This window comes from Lupinus angustifolius, chromosome LG06 (assembly GCF_001865875.1).
Source record: "Lupinus angustifolius cultivar Tanjil chromosome LG06, LupAngTanjil_v1.0, whole genome shotgun sequence".
In the NCBI taxonomy this organism is placed as follows: domain Eukaryota; kingdom Viridiplantae; phylum Streptophyta; class Magnoliopsida; order Fabales; family Fabaceae; genus Lupinus; species Lupinus angustifolius.
In genome coordinates, this window is record NC_032014.1 from 3379794 (window position 1) to 3406062 (window position 26269).

At 32.9% G+C, this 26269-nt stretch overlaps 3 protein-coding genes and 1 long non-coding RNA gene across 11 annotated transcripts in view; all 4 read left to right on the forward strand.

The window, feature by feature from the left end:
- The window catches only part of LOC109350391, a gene marked incomplete at its 3' end in the record, with an annotated part of 131580 nt that overhangs the window by 9736 nt on the left and 95575 nt on the right, over window positions 1–26269 (forward strand). The gene's annotated exons all lie outside the window — the stretch shown is intronic.
- Window positions 190–10592, forward strand: LOC109349002. 3 transcript variants are annotated; one of them, XR_002107848.1, is made up of 6 exons: window positions 190–306; window positions 1564–1935; window positions 2250–2483; window positions 3377–4770; window positions 7134–7377; window positions 7485–7766. XR_002107848.1 is itself a non-coding variant. In XM_019589643.1 (3 exons), exons 2-3 carry the CDS (start codon window positions 7764–7766, stop codon window positions 9514–9516), a joined length of 471 nt encoding a protein of 156 aa, XP_019445188.1. In that variant the 5' UTR covers window positions 6884–7377; window positions 7485–7763; the 3' UTR covers window positions 9517–10592. The 3 variants fall into 3 exon arrangements, 1 of the variants encoding a protein (XP_019445188.1); XR_002107847.1 differs by lacking the exon at window positions 190–306 and adding an exon at window positions 904–1035; XM_019589643.1 differs by lacking the exons at window positions 190–306; window positions 1564–1935; window positions 2250–2483; window positions 3377–4770 and adding an exon at window positions 9441–10592 and having other exon boundaries at window positions 6884–7377; window positions 7485–8158.
- LOC109349000 lies at window positions 10666–19943 on the forward strand. 6 transcript variants are annotated; one of them, XR_002107845.1, is made up of 6 exons: window positions 10666–13334; window positions 14924–15559; window positions 16103–16157; window positions 16293–16413; window positions 17109–17425; window positions 19860–19940. XR_002107845.1 is itself a non-coding variant. In XM_019589642.1 (3 exons), the coding sequence occupies exons 1-3, from the start codon at window positions 15820–15822 to the stop codon at window positions 19928–19930; spliced, it is 516 nt and encodes a 171-aa protein (XP_019445187.1). In that variant the 5' UTR covers window positions 15572–15819; the 3' UTR covers window positions 19931–19943. The 6 variants fall into 6 exon arrangements, 1 of the variants encoding a protein (XP_019445187.1); XR_002107844.1 differs by having other exon boundaries at window positions 10666–12903; window positions 13070–15559; XR_002107843.1 differs by having other exon boundaries at window positions 10666–15559.
- On the forward strand, window positions 20286–23038 carry LOC109349014. The gene is made up of 5 exons (XR_002107893.1): window positions 20286–20374; window positions 21232–21381; window positions 21742–21989; window positions 22628–22772; window positions 22875–23038. It is a non-coding gene; the product is annotated as an uncharacterized LOC109349014 (long non-coding RNA).

A 26269-nucleotide genomic window follows, 5' to 3' on the forward strand; every position in this document is an offset into this window, starting at 1 on the left:
TACCTATATTATTAGGTATAAGCACTGTGTTTATTGATTCTCCTTACTGAATAATATAAACTTTCATCTGGGAGAATTATAATATAAACTTGGGTGCTTCTTTTTAGGCTTAAACATACTTGGAGATGAAGGATGAATGTCCAAGAGGTTAGGGAGACGGTTCTGGATATGCAAGATACTAAGGTAGGTTGTTATTGAATATGCAAGGTACTAAGCTAATGCTTGGGAAAGGAGTTGAAACATTAAACAACATTGACTCTGGTTCAATAGCTATGAGCATGTACGATATTTGTCCTTATTATTTAGGTATGCTTTTGTTACAGTTTGACTAGTGTCATTTCTTATTTTGTCCCTTCCATTAAATTTATGATGGTTGTTAATGTTCATTTGCATAATACACGGAGAACATATTAGGTGAGAATTCTTGGGGTATTATAACTGAGAGATTAGATTTTGATTGTTGTATCTTATTTAGATGGTTAGGATTAAAAGATAAAGAAACAATTACATATGTTGAAATAATTCGAAGATAAATGTTTATCATAAAAGATGTCAAACAATATATTCAAAATGAGTAAATATCTTTCAGCTCTTTTGACAAAATTAGTGAATCTTCTAATATTGAAAGAATATATGAATCGAGAGGAGAGGAGAGGAGTAAACATTTTTACTATTTATTTAGGAAGCATTTTTTCAATTGACTACAAACATGAGAAAATTTATATTGAAGCATCTATCATAAGTCAAAAGGATTTCGGGTACATGTAAGTGGGCTTCATCAGAATATTATTTAAAAAACTTCACAAAATTTGGTACCTCTAACATATGAATAATAATATTTTAAATAAAAATATGCGGGTTTGTTTTATTTTCACAAAATATTCAATATTGGGAAAGTATTTTTATTATTCATGATGTTAGAACTGAAATTAGTTAATTATTTTTATTGGAAAAATTCTTCTCAATGCTTTGCTGTATTCAGCAATCAAGACAAGTCTGCAGAAGAACTCTGTTGTTGCAATATTTCATACTTCGGTAAGGCATATATGTTGAGAGTATAAAATTCTAGGATAACAATGTAAAGTTATCTGTTCTGTCAATGAATCGCCCTATTGTTTCTTTCATGATGGATCAATTATTGAAGTGTTTTTCTTTAAGAGAAAGATAATAAATTAAATAATAATAGTTGTCCTTATTATTATTAGTATCTTCATTGGTCTTTTTAAAAATCTATACCTAGTTGCTCAAAGGTTGTTATATGGATGAGTAATATGATATTCTTACCATTTTTTTTTCTCATACACCACCTTTTCTACACCTTATATTTCTTTCCATTTCTCTCTTCCTTCCTAATCACATCAGCAATCACAGCTCTTTTCTCTTCCTATTGCCCCCATGCACCCCAAAAGCCAAAAGAGGTGTGGGAGAAACATATTTTCTATATTAATAGCTTCCCTTCAATTAGTTTCTTCATATTTTCTCTTATTTTTGGGCAATTTCACCTCACTTTACTATGATTGAATAGCTAACAGAAAACAAATATAAACCTTGGGGATTTTGTAGGGTAATGCTGGTGGGAGTGGAGATAATGATAGTGTTGTTGCAAGTACATTCTTGATCCGAATGAAAACAGAAGAAGATCGAAATAAAACGGCTTCTATTATCCAAGAATATGCTCCACTATCTTGAAATTACAAACAATAGCCGTGATATTATGCTGCTTTGAGCCATTAGATGTAATTCAATACTGGATCAACCTTCAATTTTCCCTTTTACATAATTTTTTTAAGGTGTCATTTGTTTGATTATGTGTTGCCAAACCTTGTGCTTAGGAGACTGTTGGCTACTTGGCTTATGTACCATAACTCCATTAGAGAAGAATGTAGGTGACTCTGCAGCTATAGTACCTTAGATCAATGCAATTGTTATTTTAAGGTAATGCATATTGCATACATTGCTTAGGCCTCAGTTTATATTTTACAAGGTAAATGTTCTAAAACCCTGCTTTGTGAGAATTTTTTGGATGGACCGCAGCCAATGGTTCAGGACATTTTTACTCGTTTATAGTGCAATAATACGTTAAAATTGTGAGTTATTCAAAATCAACTATGAAGATGTTTTTGGACCTTGTTTTCGCAATGTACGTTTGTTTTCCACTCATTACAGATCGATTTCTTTGATTCTACTGTTTTTCTTTGTTAATTATGGTTAGGGAACCAACCTTGTTTGTCAATTATAAATCTCTACAGGATAAAATGGCTGCTTTGGAGATAAATGCAGCTGGGCAGGTCAACTGTTCTGAGCTGGGACTCCCGAATCTATCTTCCGAGTGCACAAATTGCGGTGGTAAATCTTCAGGTCATTATGGAGTAATCAAATTTCCTTTTGTCATACTCCATCCATATTTTATGCCCGAGATTGCAAAAATCTTGAACAAAATTTGCCCTGGATGTAAATCTATTCAACCAGAATTACAGAACAAGGTAACACATCATATAGAAAATTTAATTCTAGTTAAAATTTAGTCCTAAATGATAGTATCAACAAACATAAATGCACTTATCTCTAAATATGATGTGTTGTATACGTTTCCATACAAGTTTTTCTCCTATTGGAAAGAGTTTCATATTTTACATGAACAATATGGTGCCAAATATTTATTATTTATTATTATTATATATATATATATATATATATATATATATTAAGTGGAAACCTTTAGTTACTAGAATGATATGCAATGATATTCGTTATTGCTAGCGTGAACAGCTTTATATTGACAATGGATCAAATGTTAACCCATTTTTTATATGTTAAATCATTTTTCAAAGCACATTAAATTGCAACAGTTTAAATTTGTTCTACTGTCTGTGTAAAACTTGACATTTTCTGCAACCAAAACGGTGTTACATCTATTAGGTTGGAGACTTGGAGTAACTATGGATTTTCTCTTAGTTAAGGTTTAAACTTTTTCTTTCATGAGGGGCAGCATGTGACCCATATTTTGTTTAGAACTCTTTTCATTGAATGTGAATCAGAAGTAAATTAGAACTAGAACAGGAGCAGGTTTTTTTATCCGGAAAACAATTATTTCTAATTTTAATGTATGCCTGATCTTGTGCTTTCTTCTTTTCCCTCTATAGAACTATTCCTCTCAACTCCCAATATTTATGCCTGCCAAAATTGAGGTAAAATGATGGAACTAAGAATTAAAATGGAGTTAAAAAATAGTTTTGCAAGTTAAATCCCAAACAAGAGTGGGGTTCTATTCATTCCATTCCCTGGTTAATCTTCTATTCAAGGGAATGGTAACTTTATAACTTAACGTGATACTTGTAAAAAAATGCTCCTGATTACAATGTTATACAATAAGCAGGCCCTAACTATATGATGAAATTACTAATCTCGTGGAATTCATTTAGTAAAACACTCGAAGGCACGCATTGAAAGGAGGGGTGACCATTTTCATACGGTATGTCTTTGTCAAACCTTTTCACCACAATGGTCTATTCAGGTTATATATCCATTTTCTTGTGGTGATACTCCCCTATCTCTCCCCTTGTCTATGACTCTATATTCAATCATAGTCTTTAGATGTTCACATCTGCGTATTATCATTCTTGAGTAACATGTATCATAGTTTCAAATTGTTATACTGTAATGTAGATCCTTTTTTGCCATAAAGATCATAAGCATTGACTTCTGCTTCCTGATAAGTCAAAAAGGGTAATTTTGATCCATTTGATCTTCCAAGTGATGTTAGTACACTTGGTCGATGTTCTCTGCTCATGGTGGTGAAACTGCTGTATCTTTTCTTCGGGGTGGAATTCACTTTATTTCTGGTTCGAATTTTGCGCTAGTGGAGAACTACTAGATTAATATTGGATCTGGAATTGTTGCCCCTGCATTTTCTTCAACAAATTGTCTATTCAGTTTCTATATAGTATGACTCTAGTAAGGATCATACTACTAGGTTGTTATTGGATATATGCTAATGCTTGGGAAAATAGTTACACTCACTTTTTGCATAGATATTATGGATAAAATTGCTGGGAGAGCCATTGAGTATTAGCTAAAATAATTCACTCCAAATACATAATTAAAGATATTTGATTTTATTAAAATTTAAAGATAATGCTTGAATATAAAGTAGCCATAAAAGGAATAATGTTTGAGTATCCATCAGTTATTTCTATTAGTTAAAGTACATGATATAGAGTTGACTCATATTCAAAATTTAAGAGTGCACCCATAACATTTCTCATTCCTTCATTCCCTTTCCTCCTCTCAGACCACCTAATTGTCCACAAAAAAAGTGTAATTAAAATGAGAAAAATTATATATACTAAACACCCACCTTTGTAACAATGATGAATGAGTGTCATTAGCTGGGACATGTGGGAATGAATATTGATTAGTAACTGAAAATAAAATTTAATCTAAAAATCCAGAATCTTTATTAAAAAGTGATTTTGAACTTCTTAAGACCATGGGCCTCACTTCCCCTTGTTTTGCTCTGAACTGATCTCTCACACATTCTCAACCGATTAAACGGGATCAGGACCCACTCAATTGCATGGCCCAGATTCATGTACTGCAGAGTAGCCTTCTTTCTCTTTCATCTTCAACAACTCCATCTCTACTTTCTTCGTATTGTGCTATTAAAGTCTCTAACACACATGAAATATACCATTACCAATTTACTATTATAATTATTCTCCTTCTTTCATTTTACCAAACAGAATACTATTCCAGCTTTCCTCAGTTAAGGTATGTTTCTCTTTCTATTCTCTACTCTGATTCATCATTAAATGTAATCTTCAACTAAATTATCTGCTTTGCTTCATTTAATCATCAAATACACATCCTTGTAAAGGAAGTGATTTTGTTCTTTTATTCAACTGCAAAAAATATAAATTTGTTTTTTTTGTTGTTATTTTGTAAATATTAAAACTTTGGTTTTATTGGATATTCCTCATTTTAATAATATTTATACTCTTCTGTTTTTTTATTTTCACAAGACTCAATGTTATACTTGTTTTAGAGTTGTTTGATGTATTTTATAACAAAAAGTAATAAAGATACATTAGTTTCTATATTATTTAAATTTTTCTTCACAATATATCATGTTTTGTTTAACTTTATTACATTTATCACATTTTTTTGTTTAAAATATTACACTTATTTTTTTGTTTTATAAATATAAAAATTAGGGGAGGTTTGTGTAATTTTACTAAAACTCAGGGGTGTCAGTATAATTAAATTTAAAATTATACATTATACATAATAATTATAATTTTATTGAAATATTTTTTATAAATATGTATTATTATTAAGTTGGTAAATGAAAGAAGAGGAAATCAGTTTGACAGTGCTACAAGGAATGCAAAAAATAAAATAAAACAAGTAACATAAAATATGTCTTAACAAGGCCCAGTAAGGCCCATTAAGTAGATTTTATTACAGTGTCGGTGTTTAATCTTCTGCTATATAATGACAAGTTCATTGGATGTTTTTGCATAAGTTCTTTCGGAAATATGCGAGAAAAAGAGACGTGTGTGTGTGTGTGTGAGAGAGAGTGAGAGAGAGCGCGCGAGAGAGAAAATTTGGTTCCACACCTCACCCTCTTTGACATCTTCGTCTACCTTTCTCTACATACCAAGGGGTCAATTTTCGTAAGTGATGCTCCTAAAAGGAAAATGATTATCTCACTTTTTTAGTTATCAAATTTCACATTGTTGCATAAGTTCTTTGAGAAATATGCGAGAGTGCAAGAAAGAGAGAACGTGTGAGAGAGAATGAGAGAGAGAGAGAGGGAGAGAGACCGAGAGAAAGAGGGAGAGCGAGAAGAGACCGAAAGAGACCGAAAGAGAGAGCGAGAGAGAGAAAGAGATGTATATGTGGAATCACAAGAAGTTGAGATCATAATAATAACCACTCTACGCAAGAGAGGTATGAAATTGAACATGAATAAAAGAGAAAGATGCATACTGTTTCGTGTTGGATATGATTGCAAGAGAGGGTGGGAGAATCAATTTCCAACCCTTTCTATCTCAATTTCCAATCTTCATGAATTACTACGATTATTGAGCCAACTTCTTAGTATCTCACAATTATGTGATTTTCTTGAATTTCAGCTCATAATATGCGATTTTCTTGAACTTCAACTCATAATAATGTGATTTTCTTGAACTTCAACTCATAATGGTGATTTTCTTGAACCTCAGCTGATAATGATGTGATTTTCTTGAACCTCAGCTGATAATGATGTGATTTTCTTGAACCTCAGCTGATAATGATGTGATTTTCTTGAACCTCAGCTGATAATGATGTGATTTTCTTGAACCTCAGCTGATAATGATGTGATTTTCTTGAACCTCAGCTGATAATGATGTGATTTTCTTGAACCTCAGCTGATAATGATGTGATTTTCTTGAACCTCAGCTGATAATGATGTGATTTTCTTGAACTTCAGCTCATAATGATGTGATTTTCTTGAACCTCAACTAATAATGATGTGATTTTCTTCAACCTGAACTGATAATATTGCGCTTTTCTTAAACCTCAACTGATAATGAGAGAAAGATGAAATTTGATTCATTTTATGACTTTCTTGAACCCCTAAATGATATTGTAACATGAATCTTTATACCTGTAGTATGAATTCTGTATTCATAATTTGTAAATGGCTGATATGCTTTTATGATCTCATTCAAATGCATTTATATTGATGAATCTGAATTTTAGTGGTTGTTTTGGATTGTGAGGACGAGTATTGCATGCAAGATGAATAGTTGTGAGGATGAATCTTGATGCTATGTTTGACCCTAGTTGCTTATAATTTTGAATTCAGATGGACCCTGATTTTAAAAATTACCCGAACTGCAATTACAATTTAAATCCTCAATTCTTAGTGTAAAATTGGGATATACTTGAGTCATTGGTGGCCTTCTATGCAATCAATCATCCTATAATATAGCTGCTGAGTGCAGAATGTACTGGTATCATTGTTAGTTGTACTTGTGCACTAATTTCAGTTAGTCGTACATCTACATTGGTGAGATTGCTGTAAGTCCATACATGTCCTATGCTTTTATGGTTGTCCAATGACTGCTTTGATGTATGATTGGCAGGTAACATTCCATTGATATGCTATGATGCTCAAGAACTTGCTGGAGACCCTTTTGTTTGCTTTCCTGTAATATTGCTTCAGTTTTGCTCTTATGAACTAATCATGCTCACAAATTATTTGTTAGTGCTTATCTTGGTTAGACCTTTGCTTATCTTGGTTAGACCTTTGCTTATCTTGGTTAGACCAATCCATTTAATGCAATGGAATGCAGAACTCAACTTCTGGCTTTACTCAAAACTACTGAGGTTTGTCTTCTTTTAATTTGAATAGTTATGTTACTTGCATTTCCTGATTTTTCAAATCTTGTATAGAATTGATGAATAATTGAAATGTTTATGTGGTTATGTTACAGGAACAAGTGAACCAGTGCTACAAACTCATACTGAAACTATTGTTTTGCCACGAAGGCGTTCATAATCTTGGGCAGAAGGGCATATGCTTATCTGCATCGTTCAGTTATGACAACTCAAATGATTGATGGACTGTGGAGCTCCAAAGATCAAAATGACACCCACAGTGGGCTATAACAATCCTGTCATGCAATGCAAACCTAGTTATAATTGGGATGGAATGTCTCTTCAAGATCTAGTCATACACAGAGATATTTGGGAAGTTGATAACAAGACCAGAAATGCGTTGCTTAAACTATTCTGTTACTCAAGTTAAACCTGAAATGATCTCAAAAGATGTAGTTGGAATGAGAGGAGTACTTGATCAAGATCGAGACGTTGCTCTTTCACAATCACTCTTCAGTGCCATTATGTCACTTTTAGTTGGAATGACTATATGGGAAGCTGAAGACCCATGCATGCCTCTTGTTGTAGCTCTCTTTGCAGTTGTAGGCATGTCCTTGAAGAGTGTGTTGCAGTTTTTCTCTACCATGAAGAACAAACCTTCTTCTGATTCAGTTGCTCTATTAAGCTTCAATTGGTTTATTCTTGGAACTCTAACCTATCCTTCTCTGCCAAGGGTAGCACGTATGCTGGCGCCACTACTGTTACGCCTTATGGTCCAAACTATGATCTGGTTCGGTATCCCCCCTTAGTTTGACATTTCTTTTTGGTTGTGTTTAATCATGTACAGTGTCATAATCTGTATTATGAGTCTCTTTGATTTGGTGTATTTTTGTTATACTTGGACTGTATGGGGAGTCTGTGTATTTGGTTGTGTTGATATATTTTCTTTTCTCACTTTCTAGCCCAGACATTTAAAATCAGTTTTGTCCAGTTTTCAGAGTTCAGTAAGAGCCTTTGTTGTTTTGTTTAGTTTTGATCAAATGGTTCCAGTTATACTTTAGAAGAAAAGATTTGGTGTGTTTGAAATGATATCATGCATGTAATATACTTATTGTAAAGTTTCATCTCAAAACTAATTGGCTAATAGAGAAGTAGTTGAACATGTATTTAAACAATTTCCGAGAATGTGAGGTAGTCGATGTGTGACTTCCCAACACATACCTAGCCTTCTTTACACCTCTAGGCTGTGTGATTAGGCCTGCATGCATTTAGAATTTTATGCGAGATGTTTCTTGGGCATAAATTGAACTTAGAAATTGATTTATAACTTATTTTACCATGCAGGATAGTACATGTCCCCGTATGATCTATTATTACTTAAATGTTATTGGAAATTCAGGCATACGTTCTCATTGTTCTTGGTAAATATTAGGATTAATTTTGTATTTCACTTTGGGATGCTATTTGTAATAAATATATGTATGATACGTTAAGTTCATTTCAAAATGAGGCTGTTTACTTGGATGAATAACTTCCATGACATTCCTCTTTTTTAGCCTTGTGGCTTATATTCTCTTCATTTCTACTGAGGAAATGTGAACTTGTTTATGCTCGTATTATTTACAATTTTCGTCAGGATATATATTTCTTCTCATTTACTCAATAGTAGTCTCTATTTTTTTCTCCTACCTGTGTTTGAGCCATCTCAACTGTTTATTTGTTAATATGTTATTAAAAAAAATTCTGATCCTTAAGAAAACAATATTTTGTATAAGGCTAATTCATTTATTGTTGAACAAGTTTGATTCAATTATTTGTGAACATAAGAGTGAGTGTGATTGTTATATTCGGCTAGTTCATATATTTTTAAACATGTTTGATTCAATTATTTGTGGACATAAGAGTGAGTGTGATTGTTATATTCAGAAGCAACTCTTTTTGCCAGTTAAAGAAACTACAGAATGATTTCTTCCTATACTTCTCGCATATATTGTAAGTAGATCGAGGAGTTGTCCATACTGTATTTATCCACTTACTATTTGCTTAAGGATGCTTTCAAATTTCAAATGCAGGTTGACGAAGATGAGATTTATTGGAGACATTGAAAGGAAGATGGAGTTGGAATGCTCCCGTAATTCCACTCGTTAATATCTCACTTAGCTCAATGTTTTAGTGAGTACATTCTTGTAAGTTTCATCTTTTTTTCAAACCTAGAATCACTTACAAACCTCTAATCCACAAAATATTTTCTTTTTTTGTTTTAAAAAAAAACTTAAAGAAAAAGAAATCTATGCCATGATGTCAATTCAAGCAAAACTGATTTTTAAACATTTATAAAATAGAAAATATCATGTAGATGTGAGATTAAAATTTAAGGACAAGTTTAAAAAGTAATGGTGTGAATGATTCAAATCTAATTCATGAAAGGTAAAAACAACATTTAACAAATGAGTGCCACTTATTTTTAATTCACCACCATTTTGAGAATACAAACTAAATGAGTTAGAGGGTCCATTTTATAATATTAAATTTTTTTATTGTTTTTTTAGATTTGTTGAATATATACATAGTAACATACAAGTTGGCATCTAACACAATATGAGATATTGACATGACATCTAATTCACAAGTGTAATTATCATAATAACTTACATTCAATATTTTGGTATATTGAATGAGTTTATTATAATATGATACATGTAATTAATTAGTCAAGTGGCCTAGTAAGTATAGTTTTCGCGGACAATGTTGAGTTTCATGCTGGGACCTCTTTGCATGGTTTGGTTGCCGCTAAACTTGGTGCCCATGTCACCAATCGCTGACTGTGAAAGGTAGAGGTATTAGATACCCATCTTTGCTTTTATTTGATTATAAAGGCTTTTAATTGACCAATTTCTTTGAAACCTAGTGCTTTCAGGGTTTGTCAATATGCATATTGGTTTTCATTAGATTTATCATAATTTTGATAGGATAGTTAAATAGCAATGGATAGATCCTCAAAGTTATAGTTTTGATGAATGGTGGCTTATTGTTTTGGACCTGGCGGTACTTCACAACATGAGAAGAGTGTTGCCTGAATAAACTTGACTGCAGTGTAAGTTTTATATCATTACAATAATTGTGGCAAAGCCTTCTCATTTTACAATTGATTTTGTTCATGAAATTATAGTACTATATTAGTACTGTGTCTATTGCATGGATTTTATGGAAGATAATGAGACAAATGCGTAACAATCTCTACTTATATGCATATGTGTTTATGCTCGTATTATTTATAATTTTCGTCAGGATATATATTTCTTCTCATTTACTCAATAGTAGTCTCTATTTTTTTCTCCTACCTGTGTTTGAGCCATATCAACTGTTTACTTGTTAATATGTTATTAAAAAAAATTCTGATCCTTAAGAAAACAATATTTTGTATAAGGCTAGTTCATTTATTGTTGAACATGTTTGATTCAATTATTTGTGAACATAAGAGTGAGTGTGATTGTTATATTCGGCTAGTTCATATATTTTTAAACATGTTTGATTCAATTATTTGTGGACATAAGAGTGAGTGTGATTGTTATATTCAGAAGCAACTCTTTTTGCCAGTTAAAGAAACTACAGAATGATTTCTTCCTATACTTCTCGCATATATTGTAAGTAGATCGAGGAGTTGTCCGTACTCTATTTATCCACTTACTATTTGCTTAAGGATGCTTTCAAATTTCAAATGCAGATTGACGAAGATGAGATTTACTGGAGACATCGAAAGGAAGATGGAGTTGGAATGCTCCCGTAATTCCACTCGCTTAATATCTCACTTAGCTCAATGTTTTAGTGAGTACATTTTTCTCTTCAAGGTTCTTTGCATTCTTGTAAGTTTCATCTTTTTTTCAAACCTAGAATCACTTACAAACCTCTCAACCACAAAATATATTCTTTTTTTGTTAGATAAATGTATTGTCTGACTCCAATATGGCTTGAACTTCCTCAGATCTTGAGATTCTATGCTGTTAGTTATTTGTTCGTTGTCACCTTTGACCTTCCTCTATTCTATGGATTGAACTAATTAATTGGTTCTTCGATGATAACCCTCTTTGCCACTGGCATTCTTCTCCGAAATTCTCCTGGTTTGGTTTTTATAATTTCATACCATAATCAGAGTTACTTTTTATTCTTTGTCCTAGCTATACAACTTGCATCTAATAATTTTGCCTTCAATTTGTCTATTCAATTTAACCATCTAATCATTTGAAATGAGCATTACCTTGTCGAGTTCGTGATGGGAAATGGAGCTTAAAGCCTTAAAGTGTCTCAATCTTTTTGATGGGTTTTGTTTCCTGCCATCAGATAAAGCTTTCACTGCTAAGTGGTGACATTCAATCAACAGAGAGTTATCATCTGAAAAGATAATGAGGTACTTCAAAGTTTAAAATAAACTTTGAGCATTTTTACAGGTGATGGTGCTCTGCTTTTATCATTGTTCTACTTGTTACTTTCTGAAAACTACATCTCATGTTTAGATGATCAAGCAGTACTGGAGTAAGAAAATATCATTATACTGAAATACCTCCTACAGATGGACATAATCCTTCAAAGTGATACATTAAAGGGAGAAAGATCTGGTTTCCTATTGCTTAATGTTAAGTTCGGTTAAAACTTGGCAGCAACCTTTTCCGAGGAATTTTGTCGTGTTTTATTTCACTAATTGAAAGTCTTGAGTTGCCTTTGGATGTGATGTGAATTACTGTTATGAATCATAAGGTAGGTTTCTATACCATATTCGAACAGATGTTTTAATGTTGTTATTGGCATCATTGTGTAATGGCTAAAGGTTTAAACCTTAAGAAACCCATGGTTTCCTTTCTAAAACAGATACAGTTGCTGGTAATTGCTAGCTTCATTATTTATTGTAGTTCTTCTTCTTTTATCTCTTTATGGAAAGTGTTACAGAGTTTTAGGATTTAGGAAAAATTGCAGCAACACTACTTCTAGTATGGGTGGAGAGCGCAACACTAGGAGTCATCTTTACAGCAGGCTGTTCTCCATCCTATATTTGGGAACCCTACTTCTAGTATGGGTGGACAACCACACCTATGCAAACTGCTATCATTGCGAATCTGTCTATCATTGTGTTATTGGATAGGCAAGTGTCTGTCTATGGTACTGCCTTTTAGCCTAAATGTACTGGATTTTGTATGATTGCAGAGTCAAAACCAAAGAGGTTTGTGTGATGGTTCTGGATTTTGAAGTGGGTTTAGTTTGCTTTGATAAATTCTTCTGCTTTTAGTGCCTGAGCGGGCAGGCATTCACTGAAACATTAATTAAACATTAATTAACGTTGACTCTGAATCAATGGCTATGAACATCATTTGTCCTTACTATTCAGGTCTGCTTTTGTTACAGTTTGACAAGTGTCATTCGGTCATTTTAATTGTGTTTCTAATTATGCAGGCTTATGTTGATTCAGTTCTTGATTTGGCTTTACATTTTATTGCATGTTTGTGGCATTATGCAAGTTTCTCCCGCACATTGGCAACTCATACTGTGAGTTAAGGCACTAGAAGCAACAACTGCAATGGGGTTACCAGTAGGAGATATTTTATTATCTGTACCAAATATCAGCTATTTTATACGAAACCGTGTTGCTTTGGCTATACCTGATATTCGATACTTGAAACTTTTAAGAATTTTCTAGTGAATGCTGTTGCAGGTGGCAAGGAACACTGGGGGGCATTCATCTTCATCTCCATCTCCCAAACCTGATGTAAAAGAAGGAAAAGTGTACAGTGATGTGAATTTCAATGACAGTTGTTTGGAGGTTTCACTTTAAGGGCTCGATTTCGAGTTTTGTTTTTGAGGGAAATGAAGAGAAAAGGAGAACTTTTTAGAGTCATTAGTGTTACTAATGGCTTCCAAGCCTTTCATTCCACTTTATCCCCTTCCAAAATTCAAATCACAAACAAATCCAAAAATGTGTAAGTACCCTTGATTCTATTGTTTTTACTTTTACACTACAGCAACTTTATTCCTCATGTCATTTATGTAATTTTAGTTTAAATTTTTCTTCTGTAAATATTGGAATTTTGAAGTATATATATCGTAGTGTTAGGTCCTTTGTAGCTTGCGATCCCAACCCTGAAAGTGTTACATGCATTGATGTCTTATGTCTTTACACTGGCTTATGGAAACCTGGGTAGGTATCTTCTAGAAATGATGTTTGGTAGTTATGCAATAATAGTAAACATCATAGAACGTTGGTCGTTCTTTTGATTTTGAAATTGTTACATGCATTGATGTCTTTCGCGGGCCTAATTTACTGTTACTTCAATAAAAAAATTACTGGTTCTTCGTTGAGTTTTCTAGTTATGAATTATAGATGTATTTTCTATATAATAATAATAATAATAGAAGGTTGTATAAGCATAATTGCAAGGTGGATGGTACGTGTTGTCCGTAACTACAATGGTATGTCAGAGACTTGATAAGTCTAATTGAAATGACTATGACTTCACATTTCGTAATCTTTATATTGGGATGATGTGTTTGCGTTTGATAAACTAATTTCTAGGTATGAAGTTTTTATTCATAAACTAAAATCTGTGTGGTATGTTTGACCCTGGATGCCTTTATCACACCATACCACTTGGAAGTGTCTCTTATGGTTTTTCAATGCCTTGCCTTGGCAAATGGGGTAATAAATTTGCCACATGGGGTAAGGGGTAATGGCAGATAGTAGTATGTCACCCGCTCTTCCTTGAATAGAGAATTGTAATGACATTCTCTTGGAGGTTAAACTTCTTTCTTTTTGTATCTTAGTACCTACTGCCCCTTTGGGTTTCATTTAGAAATGCAAATTTTGTAATTTGAACTTCTAGTTTTATTCAGTTATTTATAAATATAAGCTTCATAAAAATGTGTATATTGTTTTCACTAGAATTATCATAATTTTGATTGGATAGATAAATTGTAAAGGTTGGATCCTGAAGGTTATAGTTTTGATGAAAGGTGACCTTTTGTTTTGGATCTGTTGGTGAAAGGTGACCTTTTCATTTTACAATTATTGTGTTCGTGAAATTATAGTATTTTAGTAGTACTATGTCTATTGCATAGATTTTATGGAAGGTGATGATTAAGCACAAATGTGTAACAACTTCTGCTTATATGCATACATTATCTTTTGAGATTCTATGTGCCTTCTATTTTTTGGTGCTAGGTTTGACATAGGAGTTTAGGATTGATCCATATTCACTTTACAGCCAACAGTTATTTTCGGGGCTGATGTATTGTGTGACTCCAACAGTAAGAAAATAAGTTAATTTCCTGTGACCTTTGACCTTCCTCTATGGACTGAACTTAGTTAGTTGTTTTTATTTTATTTTCGTTTTCCTTTGATGATAACCTCTTCGTGACTGGCATTTCTTCTCCAAGGTTCTCCTGGTTCGGTTTTTATAACTTCATACCATGGTGGTTAGTACTTTTCATTCTTTGTCCTAGTTGTAACCGACATCTAATATTTTTTGCCCTTAATTTTCTCTATTCCATTTAGCTTTTTAATCATTTGCAGTGAGCACGACCTTGTTGAGTTCTTAATGGGCACGTGGCGCTTAAAGTGTCTCAAACTTCTTGATGGGTTTTCTTTCCTGCCACCCGACATGGCTTTCTCTGCTAAATGGCAACACTCAAGGCTTTTGAAGTACCTCAAAGTTTTAGAATAAATTTAGGTGCTTCCGCACCCCCCAGGTGATGCTGCTGCTTTTATCAATGTTCTTCTTATTGCTTTCAGAAAGTTCCATCTCATATTTAGATGATCAAGCATTGGAGTATAAAAAGATCAGGTCAGACCTGCATTTGGATGTATTTCTGTAATTAATTGAATATATTTCTTTGTTACTAACCTGCAATTATTTGCATTTCTTACTGCCCAAATAAATATGGCTAGATATGGTACTAAGATGTTCATTATTTACCAACTGATTATACCCCGAAAGAATGGTTTGTAATAGTCCCCTTCTATCGTGAGTGGTAGCTAAACCTATTACTTGAAGTAAAAAAAGAAAAAAAGAACACCTATTACTTTGACGAATACAGGAGTAAATATCGGGTGGCACTGTTCCTTTCCTAATATTTCTCTGAGTGGCTTGATATCTGATCAATGGAAGGATATCGGGTGGCAAGGACCTAATCCATCAACCGACTTAAGGTATACCGCTGTGACCATATGAGAGTTCACATGACAATTTGGTAATTCATTGTTATCCACTTGAAAGAATATGCTGAGTAGAAATGAAGAAATCAGTAGCACTGCACTTCTGCTAAGGTTTACCGTAGCATAAAATTAGACTAAACCACTTAATGATTTCCCAATTCATGAAGCTAAAATTAGACTAAGCCACTTTTTGTCTCAAATTTCATAGTCCAATATATATCTATTAGATTACTACTTGGGAATAAATTTTGGTAATGGTGTTTTCTGGTGGATATCTATGTGTTGCTTGTGCCATAAACACACTAGGTCAGGGCATGACCATAGAGAACATTGATGTACATATTTTTCAATCTTACATGTGGGCCCTGAACTCATTGCTGCAGCGTGTTGACAATTTCTGTTTAAATGATTGCACATTATATGAAAACACTTACTCATATGTCTATATTCTTAAAAGGAGTTGCATTATGATTACCCTTCAAATACATACAAATTTTATATTCAAAGGTATTATGGCTGATAACCTGCTTTCATTAGGGGATGTGGCTTCATTTCCCTTGAAAATCTGCTGTTTTTCGCAAGGACATATCCGGTATGTGTTTATCTTTTATTTTCCACACCTAAAAGGATTTGATCCACCTTTATGTCTTCATTTTAGTTTCTTGATATTTAGACCTCTTGGGAGAAAAGATCAGTTATTACTAATTGTATGGAAATTCAAATGAAGCCATCTTTTCACAGGCTGATGTTGAAGAAAGATGGGAACCAAGCAACATATGGATACTCTTTTGCTGTTGCTGGCATTAATATATCATCTATGTTGATACAAATGTTGGATTTATGCTCAGGTTAGTGAACAACTTCACAGATCATTAGTTTCATTGTTTTTGCTTGTAAGAGCAAAGAGAAGCCTAGTGCATGTGCCTCCTGGCTTTGTCGGTTTTGGAAATGTACACAACTTTTACCCCATAAGGAAAGAGGCAACTGATTATGTTGATTATGATAACACTAACTCTAACTTTTCATAATGTACCCTCTGCATTTTCTGTAAACTTTTAATGAAGTCACTGATTATGATAATAAGAAGTATTTAACAACACAAGTATTTTCCCATTAGTTGGGGTGTATCAAATTGAAATCTTAAAATATGTTGTTTTAAATTCTTTTAATGGTTTGCTCAGTTTTACATTCATCTTACCAGCTCTTGTTAGGGGTACTTCTATTTACCTTGTTTTTGATGTTGCCAAGAAGTTGAAGAGTGATGAGAACCAATGAAGTGAAGTTCCTATAAGCTCAATGAGAGTTTTATAATTAATTAGTTAAGATACAAATGCTAATTTGTTAGAGTAGTACTGGAACTCTAAGAAGAAAGAAGTAAAGATTTTTTTGATTGTTAGGTAAAAATTTATACACAATATATTATAATACATATAGGTTGGTTCCATATGAGGTTGAGAGATGAATAAACCAGTAATGAAATTCATATGAAAAGGCACAATACATTCATCATAGCCAGTATCATCTTCTTCTCCGGTCTCTGCAGGGAGGTGTGTGCCATGTACACTGTAATGAACAAAAAGCACATCCCCTTCCTCCGCAGAATGAGCCAGTGTTTGCAGTGCAACACGTATGTTCTTTCCCGTAGGCTGTGTGTAGGACTCATCGGTATTGATCGAAACGGTGTTGTCGTCTTCAGAGAAACTGTATCTATTGATAAGGCAAGTATGCATATTCAACACATCGTTTATGCATCCTATCAAAACTGATTCTCGCCATTGCATCACCACACTAATTTCTTTGTTTTGTTTTTCTTTTTAAGGTTCAACTCTCTAAATAGTTGACCAAGGAAATGTGCATCTGGTTAGTTTTTTGTTGTATATTTTCATTCTTTTATTACTATTTATTCTTTCAAAAGTAATTTAAATTCATTTATCATTTCCATTATTTCTTTTGAAAAGTATCAAATATAAATAGGGATAAAGCACTAACAATATATAAAATTTATATACTATCAATACATTTTTATTTTTGTATTATTTATATATAAAAGTCAAATCTAACTGAATATGAATAATAGATAATACTATGACAATATATATATATATATAATTTTTATACTATCCATACATTTTTTTTCCTTTTTCTGTTTCATGTTATTGTTTGTTTCAGATTTATGATTTACATATTGTATGATATTAGAATTTCAAATGTCTGCACCATTATGTTAAATAGTAATATTATTGACTAATAAAATTAACTGTAAAAATGATCTATATAGTGTGTTTTTATATTGATAGTACATCATTTACCATTTATAAATTAATTACTATTGGCTCTTGCACAAAATTAATGCGTAGGAACAAAGAATAATATACTAACTATATAAAAAAGTTTTACACTCTTTGTATAAATATTAAAGTCATATTTTTATCTACTGATTCAATAAAATGTCACCCATCCAAGAGAGTTTCTTTTTGTCATAACTAATGGTATACCTTCACATTATAGGTAATAAATTAATTTTTTTTTGTAGTGTGTGATTGTCACTCCTAACAAATGTTCTTCTAGAAATCAAACTTTTATTATTTAAGAGTTTGGTGAGGATCCTGTTGAGCCTTACACTACTACACCAACCCCAACATGTAATTTTAGAACTCAACTGAATAATATAATTACAAATATAGAAGCTAAAATAAAATATGCTTATAATTTATATTTTAAAATAAATAATATAATCATAAATATATTATGATGCCAAATATTTTTCTGATATATAATTATAATAATATTTATACATTTAAAGAACATAGAATATCAAAGTAAAATAGATTCACATGATGCAACTCATAATTTAAGCTTGATTTGAAATAGCCATTGACCAATATGAGCTGGTAGAGTAGAATTGCACATGGCATGAAGATAAATTTTTATTTCATTATTATTTAATATTTTTTTTCGGTATATATATAAAATATTAGATTATTTTAATTGTTTGATAGCATCCTGATGCTTATCGTGCTGCAAATCTTTCTTCTTCTTCTCCTCCTGCTCCTGTTCCTTTCTTTGCTGCTGGAATCAGCTCCGTTAGTATTTTCTTCACTTCATTCTTCATTTTCCAACTCACATTATATATTTATATATTTCTTTCCTATTTATTATTTATTCAGGTTTTACATCCAAAGAACCCATTTGCCCCTACAATGCATTTCAATTATCGCTATTTTGAAACTGATGCTCCTAAAGGCATTTATATGTATATTGCTATCTTGCTATAAACTTCAATGGTTGTAGTTGGTTATAACATATACATTTAGTGAATTAAAGTGAACTTTTATTAAAGGTTAATGAACTTAACACTGAATGTTTAGTGCTTGCATTATGAATTATGAATTCTCTATGTAAAATTAGGATGATGTACTTGAAGTTGTATAAGCATAAATGCAAAGTGGATGGTATGTATGTGTTGTCTCTTCACATCTCTTAAGTTCAGTTGAATGGTTTTTCCATGCCTTGCCGTGAGGGTTAGTGTGCCACTTGTTCTTACCATGTTATGTCAGTAAAAAAAGTGAGAATTACAACGACATCTTTTGGAGGTTATGCTTCATTTTTGTTGTATCCTAACACCACTACCCTTTTTGGGTTTCATTTAGAAATGCAAATTTTGTAAATTGAGCTCATAGTTTTATTTAGAAATGCAAATTTTGTAAATATAAGTTTCATGAACATGGTTTTGAGGACAATATATATTTGTAGATCAGTTTAATATGTATGTTAGCCAGTTGAAGTTACCTAATGATTCGTTAGAGGAGTTTATGATAGTGGACCGACTGATATTTGTGATTTTTATTTTTGTTTCTATCTTTCTGTGATTCAGAGTTAAGATTGTATTCAGGGTTTAGGGAATGTTTTTCTGATTTAGGTGCAGGGAATGCTTCAATTTTATAAAACTTTAGCACTAACAATGTAAATCCTTCAATCCCTTTCTAAAACAAAAACTTGTTCGCCTCCACTTTATACCCCTCCCCACAACAGGTCATATTCCTTTGGGACAACATAGGGAAAAAATGAATTAGGAAATTCTTGAAGTGTATTGTGCCAAATATTTCAAAAGCTTAAGGTAATAGATAAAGGCACATGGATAACTTTAATATATCTCTAACATTATGTCTGAAGGCTCTGTTTGTGGTCTTAAGCTGAGTTGTCACATCCATAAATAATACCACCCCATTTTATAATTTTATGCTGATATTTATTGTTTACAAATCACTGAACACTTATGTTACACATTTGCTAGGGAACCTTAAAATATTGGAGACAGGTAGCAGTGAAGACCCTTTCAGCTGGGTCAAGGCTGGGAGTTCGTGATTTTTTTACTGAAATTAATACTGTATCACATGTTAAGCATCCAAACCTTGTTGAATTGATCGGTTGCTGCGTTGAAGGACCAAGTCGTGTATTAGTCTACGAGTATGAAGAAAATAACAGCCTTGATCGTGCATTACTTGGTAAAATGGAGAAATGCTTTGGTGTGAATTATGAAGTTGCAAATTAAGATCTGCAGTTCAGAGGATGAAATATATAATCTTCTTTTTTCTTCATCTTTTTCTGTAGGCACATGGATTTCTATCATCAGACTTGACTGGAGAAAAAGAGCTAGTATTTGCATGGGTACCACCAAGGGTCTTGCATTTCTTCAAGAAGAACTTGTGCCGCATATTGTGCACAGAGACATCAAAGCTAGCAATATACTGCTTCACAGAGACTTCAATCCAAAAATAGGAGATTTTGGGTTGGCAAAATTATTTCCAGGTAACATCACTCACATTAGCACAAGAATTGCTGGAACAACGTATGTTATATTTCAGATTCTTAATAATTTATTTATTTTTTCATTTTGCTATAGCCATGGAAGATTTGATGTCATAATTTTTAAATAGCTATTATCAGTCTTTAATAGCCAACCCCACCTAGTGGAACTAAGGCTTCATTGTTGTTGTGATATCAGTTTTTGTAGGAAAAATATTAATTAGTATAGTATTATCGAGAATGTTGCTTCCCTTTTGACCTGAAGGTCACAAGTTCAAATAGGGAAATGACCTCTTTGATTGTGAGGGTAAGATCGCATGCTTCTACCTTCCCCAAACCTTACTAGGTGGAATACCCATGCACTAAACCTCCCCTTTAGTGTGATATTACTGGGAGTCGGATTATAGGATCTTATCATATTTAGTGTTCATATTCATTATTTCGGTATGTATGCTAGTAGAGCTAGGAGAGAAGATAGCAATACAAGGACGTTTGTATCCAATTGATCATTCATATTCTTTTGATTTGAATTTTGGAGGGGAAGGAATTGGAAAGGGAAGGCTTAGAAGCCATGAAATACACTTGTCATATAGCTGTGAAGTCTTCCTTTTCCTTCTCTTCCCCTCCAAAATTCAAGTCACAAATGGGCCCTTAAGAACTCTTTAGGCATGTTCTCGGTTTATACCCGAAGAATGTTTTTTAATTTTTATGCTTACTTTTAATTTGTTCAAAAAAGAGAAATCGGAAGCAGGTAGTTTCAATGGATTAGGGTTATATTCTCATTTATTTGCTTGGTCCATCCATAATTGTGCTATGGGACTGATTAACATTTAACCCTGCCTTGGCATCAAATTTGACAGTGGTTACTTGCGCCAGAGTATGCGATGGGTGGGCAGTTAACCATGAAGGCTGATGTATATAGCTTTGGCTTTCTTATTCGTGAAGTAGTCGGTGGTAAAAGCAGTGCACGGGCAAATTGGGGAGGGTCATAGAAGTTCCTCTTGGAATGGGTATGTAACTTTCGGTTTCCCATATTTAGTTGTTATTACTTTGCAAAATCACTAACTCCCTAAATTAATATTGTTTAACCTATGAAATCTTATCATTATATACTGTTAAAGGTTTTTCACACTATCAATCCATTGAGTATTGAATGCATGTTTCTTATTATAACTACATTAAAAGTCACTTAAAAAGTGATATGATTGTTCTGAGTGTTATATTATTGTGGGATTTGACTTATCTAAAGTTGGATTGTCTCTGTTGTGAACAAAATTGTATTCGTACTCACATTGGACGAGGATTCAAACCCATTAGCATGATTCTAGATGTGCGTGTTGTTCTAATGATTGTCATTTTTGCAATAACAGACTTGGCAACTTCATGAAGAAGGGAAACTATTGGAGGAGGAAGTAATTAGGTAAATGAAGGTAGCTTTCTACTGCACACAAGCAGCAGGAAGCAGAAAACCACTTATGTTATCGAAGAAAACCCGGCTCAATGACAAGCAACTTACAACTCCAGGCTTCTTCCTTGATTCAGGAGAATCTTCAAGAATCGTATGATGGGTCTTTAACCTATCAATTTAGCTCTACCCACCCATGTCAGTATAACTCAGGTAACCCTGAGGTGTAGCCAAACCAGGTGACCTTTGTTTTGAATTGCATAGTTGAAGGGGGGAAACAGAGAGATGATATTTTGTTTTTAATTTATAGTGTTTTTTGCTTCTTTTTAATTTATTTTTTACTGTATTTATGTTCTTGAGTGTGCAACATAATGTGGCATGTAAGCTTTTAGCTTCCTCGTTCCCGGGGTATGCTGAAATTCCATGCCAATTGTTTATTTGATTGTACCTTAAAATTATTTTTGCTTCTTATAGAAACAAGCTGAAAATATTTCTAATATAAATCTGTTTGATAAGGTGTCATAATCAGTTAGTAGCAGAATACAAAATGTGTGTAATGATCCAGGAAATTGTTTAGCAGTGACGTCTGTTCGTGTGTTAAAGATAACATGTTATTATTAATTGATTCTGTTTGAAATGTTGATCTGAAACTTTGCATACAAATCGTGGAGGAAAAATGTCTCACATATAGGAATGTGAAAATTTAGTTTCTATAAGGTATAAATTTCTCAAAATATTTACTTTCTTGGTATGTCGCGCACTTCATTAAAAATGTGCCTTGAGGATTGAGATCCATAAGTCATAGTACAGATAGCTTTGGTGTTACTCAATACCTTCTAAACCTATGATAGGGAACTGCTCAAAGTTGGGAGTGGAGTAGCTTGCTGCACTGAGAACCATGAACACACTGAACTGGTGATGGAAGCAGTTATAGTAATGAGTAATATATCAAGGGAGAATGCTTCATGTGTCAGAGAATATGGTGATAAAATAGAGGTTCATGAACAACTCCCTTGAATTATGTTTCCGTTTTTTTTGTTGTTCTTTAGATTTTACATATATGCTTATTAATCGGATAATATCAATGTTTAATATTAGGTTTTGTATTTCACGGACTTCTCACCTTGTACGATCTCCCGATCATGTATGAAAGAGCGCTGAATGGAAAAGATATGGTCTGAATTTTGGGGCCATAATCCAGCAATATTTTCATACTTTCCTTAAGATATATACCCTAATTTTCTTCATAGAACCAGTATAGAATTCTGCATGTGATGTACTTCCTTGACATGTTGGTACTAGATTTAGGGGGATACCAACACTAAGGAGAATGACTCAACTTGAGAGAAATCAGGGAGAAGAAATTTCTCTGGACGACTTGAGGGAGAAGAATTCATGGCTCTTTTTAAGTTCTCGTGCCATTCAGGTAAATTCCTCACCTGCATTCTCTCACTCTAATTTGTGTAACATGATTATTTTGTCCCTCCCAATATGATTCTCGTTCTTTTTAAGGTTCATTTATGATACATAATACACATGGAGATTATATTAGGCGGGAATACTTGGATATTGTAGGTGAGAGATTAGATTTGATTAGTGTCTCTTATTTGGATGGTTAAGATTGAAATATAAATAAACTTTTACATATGTTGAAATGATTAGAAGATAAATGATTGCTTTGTTATGGTGCATGAGTCTAACATCTTAAGAAAAACAGTTGGAGCGTTAACCTTTAATAGAATTAGGGTTGTGGCTACTCTTATTCATTAATTAACCTAACAAAATATACATCATGTGATATAATTATCACAAAAGTTGTCCAACAGAGATATTGTAATGTGTAGGAACATCTTTGGCTTGAGCCATAACAATATCTGAAACCGCAGTGAAAAGAACATGTTATAGATTTTCAATCCACAAAATCAAATATGAGATAGTAACTAATGACCTAAGTAATTGAGTTCAATTTTCTGCAAGAGACTCATCTCTCTTTTCTCGCAATTTTCAATCTTTTGCTAGAAACCCATATCTCCTTTCTCTCAATTTCAATCTTCGGCAAGAGACTCATCTCTCTTTTCTCTAGTAATTTTCAATCTTCGGCAAAAAGCCTAAAAATTGGAGGCTATTTATAGTCTATGATAGTAACGGTATTTTTCTTGAAATTATTTGATGTTGCTTATGCTATTAATGAAACATGAGACAGAGAGAGGGGGTTTGATTTATTTGTGGCGTTTCTGACTCTTTTATCAATGCCACATCTATCTCTATTTCTCTCTCAATTTTCAATCTTCTGCATGAATTCCTAAAATTCTTGAGGCAATTTCTTAGTACCTGATAATAATGGAATTTTCTTGAACTTGAGTTGATAATGAAACACGCGAAAGAGATGAATTTAGATTTATTTATGACCAAAACCTGTTATCAGTGCTATACCTTTCTTTCTTTTCTCTAATTTTTAAAATTTGAGTTTTTTTGTTTTGTTTACCATGTTGCTGCATGCTTCTTCTGTTGATTTTTTCAACGGATGAAGAAACACACAAATAGCATGATAAAGAAAGATTCATAAATAATTTGTTTACCATGTTGCTGCATGCTTCTTCCTAAAATTTGATTCATAAATAGAATGAACATTGCTTGCAAGATGAATGCTTAATTCATAATATGATGTTGGATGATATGTTTGACCCTAGTTGCCTATGATTTCGAATTCAGATGCGACCCTAATTTGCAAAGTAACCCGAAATGCAATTACAATTTTAATTCTCAATTTATAGTGTAAGATTGGGATTGTATACGGCTGTCTTCGATGCAATTGTAGTATGAATTCTTGGGGCCATTTGTCCCAAAATACAATTCTAATATGGATTCTTTATTAACTTGCAAAAAGAGATGGTGTAGTTGTGTTTCGATGACCCTTTATAAATCCTAAATTGTTTGTATGAACCTCGAATATTTGGATAGAACCTTTTTATGTTATGCTATGCAGCAATGAAAACCTGAAGCAGTATGTAAAGCCACTGTTACTGTTATGTTATCCAAGCGTGGACAGTCCAATGATTTTCCATCCCATCCTTGTCCATGAATGGTAGAGGGTTTGGAACTGATAATGGTCCGTATACCTTGATGAATGAAGTGCCATTTGACAAAGAATTTGAAGCAAAACAAGAATCACCTGAAAGACAATCTTTTCTACAAGCAATTATAGGTATGTATATTTGACCTTAATTGCATACAAATTTAAATTAATTTGAGACCCTTATTAGCTGGCTGGTTGTAAATACAAGTGCATTGTGAATTATTGATTCAAAATGTAAAACAGGGGTGGTATACTTAAGCTTTTGGTCTCCTTTAATGCAATTGTAGTATGAAATTTGGATGTTATGTTTTCAGGGACTTTGATGTCCCTAAATACAATACTATATGGGTTATGTATTCATGATGTAAAAGCAGACGGTACTGATTGTCCCTCGAGAATAATTGTAATTGTAATTTTTGGTGGAATGTTTTAGACTACTCAATATGCAATTGTTTCATAATCTAGAAATTAGATACATGTTGGTCCCTAAATGCAGCACGAGTTCTTTGTTCATAATATAAAAATTGGTGGTACGTACCTTGATAACCCTGGCTGCAAATGTTAAATGCAATATTAATTCTTTATTCATAATGTAAATCCAGGATGAACGTGGTTAACCCTAAATGCATTGTCAGTCAATGCACATTTCTTTATTCATAATGTAAATTTTTTATTGTGTTTTTTGCCTTCTTAACTTAAAGGCAATGGCAGACTTTTCATGATCTAAATTCTTGATGGGGCCTCCTCTTGTTTCTGAATGATTGCAACCGAGGTGTGAACTCTTTATCCATAATGTAACATTTCGATGGTATTTTGAGTCTTCATGGACCTTTAATGCAATTGCATTATGAATTAGAGGTGATGTTTCTAAATGCTTCTAAAATAGAAATTCTTTATCCATAGGGGAAATGATTAAAGGTTTACAAACAAAACCATAGAGCATTATGACGTCGATTCATGTAACCGGCCTCACCTAGTAGGATAAAGGCTTGATGTTGTTATGTGTGTGTGTATATATATTGTAGTTTGCTATTGATTTTGCATAATAAGGTTGGATTTGTTTTTGAGGTTTAATGTTTTTCCTATTGTTTGCTTATCTTTCTCTACTTTGTGAAGAAATTACTAGAAGTGGTGTAGTGTTTTGAAAGCTTGTTTTTGTTTTTTGCCACTTCAAACTTTTGATAGGATTTAACCTGTTTGATGCAGTCTTTTATAGATTTAGATTTTGGTTGACAATGCGAGTCCTTTATGTATGTACTGCTTTTTAGCCTAAACGTATTGTAGTTCCATCAAGTTTAACATATATGGAATAATATTTATGGGTGCCTCAATGTTATGATACGGAGAGTCGAAAATCAAATAGAAAGAAGAGGTTTATATAGGGTTGAACTAGTTTAATTGGTTAAATCACTTAGTC